Below are 8,573 nucleotides of genomic sequence, written 5' to 3'. Positions count from 1 at the left end.
GACCCGCAGCAAAGAGAACAGCAGCTTGAAGTGCCCAATGCACTCCGATTCCGAGCCTGTAATGCCCAGGGAAACAGGTTAACCGTGTGTCAGAGTGGTAGAAGCACTCTCTTGAGCAGCTGAAGAGGAGTTTAGCTCCAGGGAAAGGTGATCACACACACACACACTTTCAACATCACAACTGCCCCCAACCACAAGCTCATTTCCTGACCAGATCTGGGTCAAAAAACATAATAGGTTTGGATTCAAATACAAATTCTGTGCTCGATTGATCTTGCCAGAAGACCAGAAGGCTGGGTACTTTTTGAGAGTATTCCAAAATGCCAGACGCCAGAAGCATAGAAAAGTATTTGAATCCACAATAATTACGTATTTGACCCACATATTTTCCTGACTAACAGCAAGCTTTAAAAACCTTTACCTGCAGTGGTCCTCACTCCTGGTCCTGGAGAGCCACAGGGTTTGCTGTTACTCAGCATTTAATTGATCAACTAAAGGGGCTGAGTATGAATTGAGAACAAGAACGGTCAAGAACAGCGAGAACAAAAACCAGCACACCCTGCGGCCCTCCAAGACCAGGAGGACCACTGATTAACTCTAAGTAACAGAATTTCCCCATGCAGAATCTCCCTGTTTGGAGGGCGGGTTCTTACCCGGGTTGTTCTTGATGACGTTGCGGAGGGCCTCCAGGGCCATTTCGGCCCAACGGAGCCTCTGTGCATGCTGCTGGGACTCCACCTTACTGGTCTGGGTCATGGCCAGCAGAGTGTGCAGGTACTGGGCCTGGGAGCCCACATAGTCCAGCAGGCTGGCTGCAAACACCTTGGGGAACTGCAGAAACGGAACCTCTGATTTAGATATGTTAACTAGACAGATGTGAACCTTTTAACATTTTGTTACATTATTGTTTGTCTGATTTTATGTTAAATGCTGTCATTTTGTAGTGTCTAATCTATTGCTGCTTTCTTGGAAAGGTATGTCTTGAAAGAGATTTCTAATAAAGCTAAAATAAAGCTTAAAAAATATACGGTTGTGTTCAAAATAATAGCAGTCCAACATGACTTACCAGATCAATCACTGTTTTTGATGGAAAATATATTACTACATGGCAAATAATTTACCAGTAGGTGTAGTAGAGTCATAGAAAACCAACAGACCCAACATTCATGATACACATGCTCCTGAGTCTGTGTAATTGAATAATTACTTGAAAGAGGTGTGTTCAAAATAATAGCAGTGTGGAGTTCAATTAGTGAGGTCATTCATTCTGTGAAAAAACAGGTGTGAATCAGGTGGCCCTTATTTAAGGATGAAGCCAGCACATGTTTGCATGTATTTCTCTCTGAAAACCTGAGAAAAATGGGTCGTTCCAGACATTGTTCAAAAGAACAGTGTACTTTGATTAAAACGTTGATTGGAGAGGGAAAAACGTATAAAGAAGTGCAGAAAATAATAGGCTGCTCGGCTAAAATGATCTCCAATGCTTTAAAATGGAAAGCAAAACCAGAGACGTGGAAGAAAACGAAAGACTACCATTCGAATGGATCGAAGAATAGCCAGAATGGCAAAGACTCAGCGAATGATCAGCTCCAGGGTGATCAAAGACAGTCTGAAGTTACCGGTGAGTACTGTGACAATTAGAAGACGCCTGTGTGAAGCTAATCTATCGGCAAGAAGCCCCCGCAAAGTCCCACTGTTAAAAAAAAAGACACGTGCTGAAGAGGATACAATTTGCCAAAGAACACATCAACTGGCCTAAAGAGAAATGGAGAAACATTTTGTGGACTGATGAAAGTAAGATTGTTCTTTTTGGGTCCAAGGGACGCAGGCAGTTTGTCAGACGACCACCAAACACTGAATTCAAGCCACAGTACACTCTGAAGACAGTGAAGCATGGTGGTGCAAGCATCATGATATGGAGATGTTTCTCTTACTATGGTGTCGGGCCTATTTATCGCATACAAGGGGTCATGGATCAGTTTGCCTATATCAAAATACTTGAAGAGGTCATGTTGCCTTATGCCGAAGAGGAAATGCCCTTGAAATGGGTGTTTCAACAAGACAACGACCCCAAACACACCAGTAAGCGAGCAGCATCTTGGTTCCAGACCAACAAAATTAAAGTTATGGAGTGGCCAGCCCAATCCCCGGACCTTAATCCGGTTGAAAACTTGTGGGGTGACATCAAAAATGCAGTTTCTGAGGCAAAACCAAGAAATGCAGAGGAATTGTGGAATGTTGTCAAATCATCCTGGGCTGAAATACCTATATAGGTGCCAGAAGTTGGTCGATTCCATGCAACACAGATGTGAAGCAGTTCTCAGAAATCGTGGTTATACAACTAAATATTAGTTGAGTGATTCACAGGAATGCTAAATCCTGAAGATTTTTCAGTTTATACAGTAAATATGAGTTTGTGAAGAAAAATGCAGACACTTTTTTTGAACAGCCCAATATTTATTTTTCTTCATTTTCTGTAAAGTAATGAAAAAATTGACACATTTTTCTTCATGTTTTGATTTAGGATATAATGTGCAGTGTTCCCAATGCATCGAAATAAAAACTATTATATGGATTTTGAGCTTTACTCATGTGTTTAAACACACTGCTATTATTTTGAACACAACTGTATCTGAGTTACATTACATTACATTACATTACATTAATGGCATTTGGCAGATGCTCTTATCCAGAGCGACGTACAGTTGATTAGACTAAGCAGGAGACAATCCTCCTCTGGAGCAATGCAGGGTTAAGGGCCTTGCTCAAGGGCCCAACGGCTGGGCGGATCTCATTGTGGCTACACCGGGATTAGAACCACCAACCTTGCGTGTCCCAGTCATGCACCTTAACCACTACGCTACAGGCCGAGTTAGAGTGACATTAACATCTGGGTTAGCTACATTAACTACAGCATATTCAATCTGGGTTAGATATACATTCAAATGACTCAAGTAGAACTGAGTGATTAGATACAAATAATACCACAGACCAGAATAGAGGATATGAGAATAGCGAGTACTGACCTCAAGGGGATAGGCTGGCTGCTCGTTGTAGACCCTGACGAAGATCTCCCCCACGATCAATTCCTTGCCGTGGTCGCAGAAAATGAAATCTGACCCGAAGTTCTTGTCGCATTCGCCCTGAAAGTGACAGCAGTGGCGCAGTGAGAAACCAGGCCGATAGGCTAACTGTTAATTTATTCACTCCTCATCATCATCTGGTTGAACTCCTATAGTACTTTACGACCCTGACCAGCTGAGAAAAAGACAAAAAGAGTCTTTGAACTCCGGGTTGTGTCCGTATCTCCCACCCTCACCCTCTTGATGTTGCCCTCCTGCTGCTGCTCCAGGAACTCCTGCAGTTCGGCCCTGGTGCCGTTGTTCCAGATCAGGTAGGGGTTCTCAGAGTTACTGTTGAGGAGCTTCAGGACCTGGCGCAGGAGGAGAATGGGGAATGAGCAAGGTATGTGGCAAGGATTGCTCAAGGGACCAAGAGACTGCTACAACACCAAGCACATAAAACACCGAACAAATACAAAAACACAAACCATCGGTGCATACAGCACATTACACTGTGGATATTTAGCTGACACTTGTCCAAATTTACTTAAAGGCGATTAAACTAAGCAGGGAACAATCCCCCCCGGGAACAATGTGGGGTTAGGGTGCTCAATATCCCAACAGCTGTGCAGATGTTATCATGGCTACATCAGCTTGAACCACCAAACTTCCCAGTGACACACCTTAGCCACTAGGCTACAGGCTGCCCCACAGTAACGCAACTAGTAAAACAGAGCAAGGACAGGGTATACGGGTACAGGTGTGCAACCGGGTCCGTTACACCGCATTACCTCAGCAGGCGAGTTGGAGCCCAGCTTCCGGGAGATGTAGGGCGTGAGCATGGCCGCCAGGCTCTTCCGGACGGTGGGGTTCTCCGGGGGCGTCCCGTCCACACCGTTGGCGCCCTCCTCCTCGGCGGGAGGGGGACTGTAGCCTCCCAGCCGGCTCAGGGCCACCAGGCTGAGCTTGGCCAGGCTGTTGGCCACCTCCTGCTGGTTGGTGTCCTGGCTCTTCTGAATGCCACTCTCCTCCAGTGTGTAGTCGTAGTTGAAAAGGTTGACCAGCAGGTGCCAGAGGACGCCGGCGTGGTAGAGGTGCGTCTGCAGGAAGAAGTCCACGGCGAAGGAGCTGATGCACTGCACCGCCAGGGATGCCAAACGGGGGAGGACCTGCAGGGAGGAGAGGGAGAAACTTGGCTCATACGCGATATTGAGACACAGTGGTGGGGGTCTAGAACCGAGGGGAGTAAGCTGTTCCTGGTTGTTAGGAAGGAAGAAAAGGAAGAAGTGATTTAGCCACCCCCCCTAGGCCCTCATACATCACGTCTGTCATGTGCACAGTGGGTGGTACTTGAGAATTCACAGTGGGTGAGACTTCAGTGGACAGTTGCCAATTCAAATCCCTTTACCGCAACTAGCTTGTTAATCACTGGGAGGTCTCAAGGACACCTAACAACAGAAATGTAAGTTCTGAAGGTTCAGATCTAAGGAACATTAAGTTTCAGGTCCTCACCTTTGCATAATACAGCACGTGGCACAGGTCTCGAATGATGTTGGGAAGCTCGATGATCTTCTCCCTGCACTCCTCGAACTGGGCGGCCACGCTGTAGCACTTACAGATGTGCCCGCACACCTAGAGACATGGTAACCGTCACCATGGCAACCCTTGGGCTGGGCCACAGACCACAAAAATGACACTCAAATAATCCACAAATAACAAGCAAACCAAAGTGCCATGCAACTTTTGTAGCACTGCGCATAAAATCCAGTGTTAAGTGTTGCAGAATGGAGATAAGAGTGTGACGGAGTTGACCACAAAATGGCCCCTGGCCCACCTGCACAGCCATGTCATCAGGCTTGCTGGAGGCAGTGAGGACAGCAACGCAGCGAGAAAGAGCCTCCAACAGCACCTGGACAAGAGAGGACAACCGATATCACACCTCAGGCCCGTCCGTCACGTGCACCAAGACATGCTTTACCTCAGCTGAATTTCACTCAGCTGAACTATGGATACTGTACATGGCATGTTTACGTGAAAGAACACGGTGTCTATTACCCTAATGGTGGGTCGTAAGGCCAACGTAATTAGCCTGACTTTGACCATACCATGTTCATGCATGCTCGGAATAATGGGTGTCATCAAAAAAACGACAATGTTCAGCTTTGTGCTATGTTCAAGTGTGACACGTTTGTCGTCATCTCAGAAACTATGGTTCCCATTCTGGTTTTGTGGACGAGCTCCCTGCTGTAAGGCAGACCATACCTCGATGCCGTTCTCTCTCCGCAGCTCCTCTGCGTTCAGGGCGGAGCAGTTGACAGTGTGGAAGGCCAGCTCGGCGGCGGTGGGAAGCAGGGGGGAGGTCTTGGAGAAGAGCTGCTCGTCGCCCGTCTCCATGGTGATGGTCTTGATGAGCATGGGGTAGCCGGCGTACTTGTAGGGCTCCAGTTCTGAAGATTGAGTGACACACGGGAGAGGTCAGCCTTAAAAACACTCCCTTGCCCTGCACTGCATCATAAGCCTTTTATCTACAAGCTAAAAACAAAAATCTATGAATACTGCAGTTCCAGCTAGATCTGCAGGGGAATCAATAGTTAAACTGGTTTATTTATCCCATTGAATTTTTGAGCATCTCTTGAAAGACACAAACAAAAGCTCAGAAAAGCACACTCCATACTCCAAAAGACAGCGACAAAATAATTGGTCTTAGAAACTTGTTTGTTTAGTAGCTGCATTGTTTTTAATACACTGTGCTCTAGTAGCTGTACAGACAGTCCTGGATGACGGGCAGAGAGAACAGCATAGACAAGGTGGCAGGCAAAAACACGAAGGAAAAGTGATCCTTGAAACCAAAGCGGGAAAACCATTGAAGAAACACACTGATAAACAGAGGGCCCAGTACAGGTGCATTTAAATGAGAATTTATAGAGAAAAGAAGTCAAAACATGTCTGAAGATAGAAAGAACGGGGAGTCCTGACCTTGCCGGTGCCTGTTGAAGAGGATGCTCTGGGCTTTGAGGATGAGGATGATGTTTTCTGGGTCAGGCCCGTCCGTGACGCGTGCCGACTTGGTGCACAGAAACTCGTACGCCTTATTCACCTTCTCAAACATGTCCTACATGAACAGAGAGTCAGACAGTCAGATAGGTACACTGCCCCAATTTCATATAAAACATCTGTGTGACGTACATGTCAAAATGAAATATTTCCCCATTTGAATTCACAATGCAGCCGTACAAACAGTAGCGCTCTGTCAAACTGTCAAAAGGTGGATCACAGAACAGATCAAGTCCACATACCCTGCCCTCCGGGTTCTTGTCCGGATGGTATTTCTGAGCCAGGCGGAAGTAGGCTTTCCGGATCTTACTCTCCTCGTGCCTGTGGACAAACAACAAACAAATTACTGCAGCATGCTAATCATGACTGTGCAAACCTGCGCACGACTGCATTTCCCACAAAGCAGTGTCTATCACTACACAGGTAAAGCATTTACAGTTGATATTTGTAAATGTAATGAGATGTAATGACATTCAAAATAAACAGTAGTTTTTAATGTCCTTAAAATTCTTAGGACGAATGAGAAAAACAGACAAAAGTAGAAATAAATAAATTGTGTGTCAGCATTCATACGGTTCAAGAACTAAACAAAAAAGTTTTATTAATGTTTGATAGAGGAAGAGGAGACTTACGGTCCCTGTCCCTTTGGAAGGTTGAGGACCTCGAAGGCGTCCTCCACAGACATGGAGGGCGGCTTCTTCTCAACCTCCCTCTTCCAGGCCTCCAGGGTGTCTTTCAGCAGCTTCACCTGCAGGGGGCAGCAGACGACACTCAGCACAAAGCGGCCACACACCTCCATGGACGCTTGCCAGGGCACGCACGTGCCTATGCTAAAGGACACGAGAGGGCGGGGTTTGTGACGTACGGGCTCTCGGATTGGCCAGTTGGGGAAGCGGTTGGCGTCGCACAGGTGTCTGAGGTAGTAGATGTTGCAGAAGAGCTCATTGTCCAGCTGTGGGAAGCTGACTACAGGGATGGGACAGTACTGGTACAGGGCACGCGTGTTGCTCTGCAGACGGGGGGAGAAGTCCGCCAGGTGGGCCGCGATTCGCTCGATCATCAGCCGTCTGAGGGAGCGGAGACACAAGACCAAAATGTATCTGATTGAGCTCCAACAGAACAACCCTATTCCTGGAGATCTCCCATCCAGTAGATTGTCAATTCAATCCTAATTTTGCACACCTGATTCAAGAAATGCACAGCTCAACAAAGATGAATAATAAATAAATGACTTGTTATTTCGCTAGCGCTTTTATCCAAAGGGACTAGCACTTGATTAGACTAAACAGGGGAAAATCTCCCCTGACGCAATGTAGGGCTAAGGGCATTGCTCAAGGGACCAATAGCTGTGTGGATCTTACCGTGGCTACACTGAGGCTTGAATCACTAACCTTCCAGGTTATGAACCTTAGCCACTAGGCTACACTCTGCCCAAGATCTCTAGCTGTTGAATGAGGAGTGCTTTGTTATGCTTGGAGTGAAAACCTAAGGGACAGTAGATCTTCAGGAGCAGGGTTAAGTAGGCCTGCAACAGAAGAAGCTTGGGGCAGGTTGGACGGATGGACAAATGGACAGTTCCAGGGGCAGAAGTGCAACACTACCTCATCTCACTGCTCCAGATGGCCTCGGGGGTGTCAAACTCGCCCAGGAAGATCTCTGAGAAGCGCTCCGCCTCATAGTTCTCCAGGTAACAGACCATAGCCTCGGGGAGCGCCGGGCCCAGCACGCTGCGTTGGACAATGTCCTGACCTTTGGCCTGTGGGGTACAGGGGTCAAAGGTTAGGCAACATTCTGTAACTTTTTTTTGGCCCAGACTAACAGAATCTACAGACCAACTCACCTCTTCAGACTTGAAGGCTTGCTTTAGGTGAGTGTACTTAAGAAACCTTGAGGAGACAAACATCAACAGATGAAACGGTGAAGAATGAAGACAGTTACAAAACTAAATACATCAAGGGAGCAGAACAGCAATATCAGGAATCACTCATTTAATAATGCCATAATCACATGTATTTAAGCTTAGCTGTGTTCCCCATGAAGAGTATGAGTCATGAGTATGATGCAGAACTCACATTAGACTGACAGTTAAGTTCTTCATATTAATAAAGGCCAGTGGATTGCGAGCCAACATAAGACCTGAGACAAACATCTGGAGCAAAGATCACAAGACTGGCGTGCCATATCGTTGACTTCTTCCCTTGCTTTACAAAAACAATTTTTGTATGTGTATGCAATTTTCTGTATGCGTGTTCAGAAACATGCACTCTTACCGGGCAACAGGAAGCACGTTGGAGCCAGTGTACATCATGATGAAGAAGAACACCCCGGTGAGGTAGAGACGCTGCAGGTTGGGGTTGTCTTGCATCACCTGGTACAGCAGATTTGCCACCTTCTCCACCAAGATGGGGTCAAAGGTCAGCAGCAGCTGAAGAAAGGGGCGAAGAGCGAAGTCTCAGA

General features: G+C 46.7%; 1 protein-coding gene across 5 annotated transcripts in view; it reads right to left on the bottom strand.

The window, feature by feature from the left end:
* Positions 1-8,573, bottom strand: part of LOC133126175 (dnaJ homolog subfamily C member 13) — a 62,673-nt gene that overhangs the window by 10,044 nt on the left and 44,056 nt on the right. For all 5 annotated transcript variants that reach the window (XM_061238100.1, XM_061238101.1, XM_061238102.1 and 2 more), the window contains 15 exons: positions 8,387-8,541; positions 7,957-8,002; positions 7,718-7,872; positions 6,982-7,183; positions 6,749-6,864; positions 6,359-6,437; positions 6,039-6,174; positions 5,325-5,509; positions 4,897-4,971; positions 4,575-4,694; positions 3,854-4,231; positions 3,320-3,433; positions 3,027-3,143; positions 654-831; positions 1-56 (listed from right to left, as the gene is read on the bottom strand). The exon at positions 1-56 is cut by the window's left edge and continues 36 nt beyond it. In XM_061238100.1, coding sequence (XP_061094084.1) covers positions 1-56; positions 654-831; positions 3,027-3,143; positions 3,320-3,433; positions 3,854-4,231; positions 4,575-4,694; positions 4,897-4,971; positions 5,325-5,509; positions 6,039-6,174; positions 6,359-6,437; positions 6,749-6,864; positions 6,982-7,183; positions 7,718-7,872; positions 7,957-8,002; positions 8,387-8,541 — 2,112 coding nt within the window. The remainder of the gene's footprint in view (positions 57-653; positions 832-3,026; positions 3,144-3,319; positions 3,434-3,853; positions 4,232-4,574; positions 4,695-4,896; positions 4,972-5,324; positions 5,510-6,038; positions 6,175-6,358; positions 6,438-6,748; positions 6,865-6,981; positions 7,184-7,717; positions 7,873-7,956; positions 8,003-8,386; positions 8,542-8,573) is intronic.

This window comes from Conger conger, chromosome 4 (assembly GCF_963514075.1).
Source record: "Conger conger chromosome 4, fConCon1.1, whole genome shotgun sequence".
Lineage (NCBI taxonomy): Eukaryota > Metazoa > Chordata > Actinopteri > Anguilliformes > Congridae > Conger > Conger conger.
The sequence above is the reverse complement of the archived record's forward strand: the minus strand, read 5'-3'. Positions and strand labels throughout refer to the sequence as shown.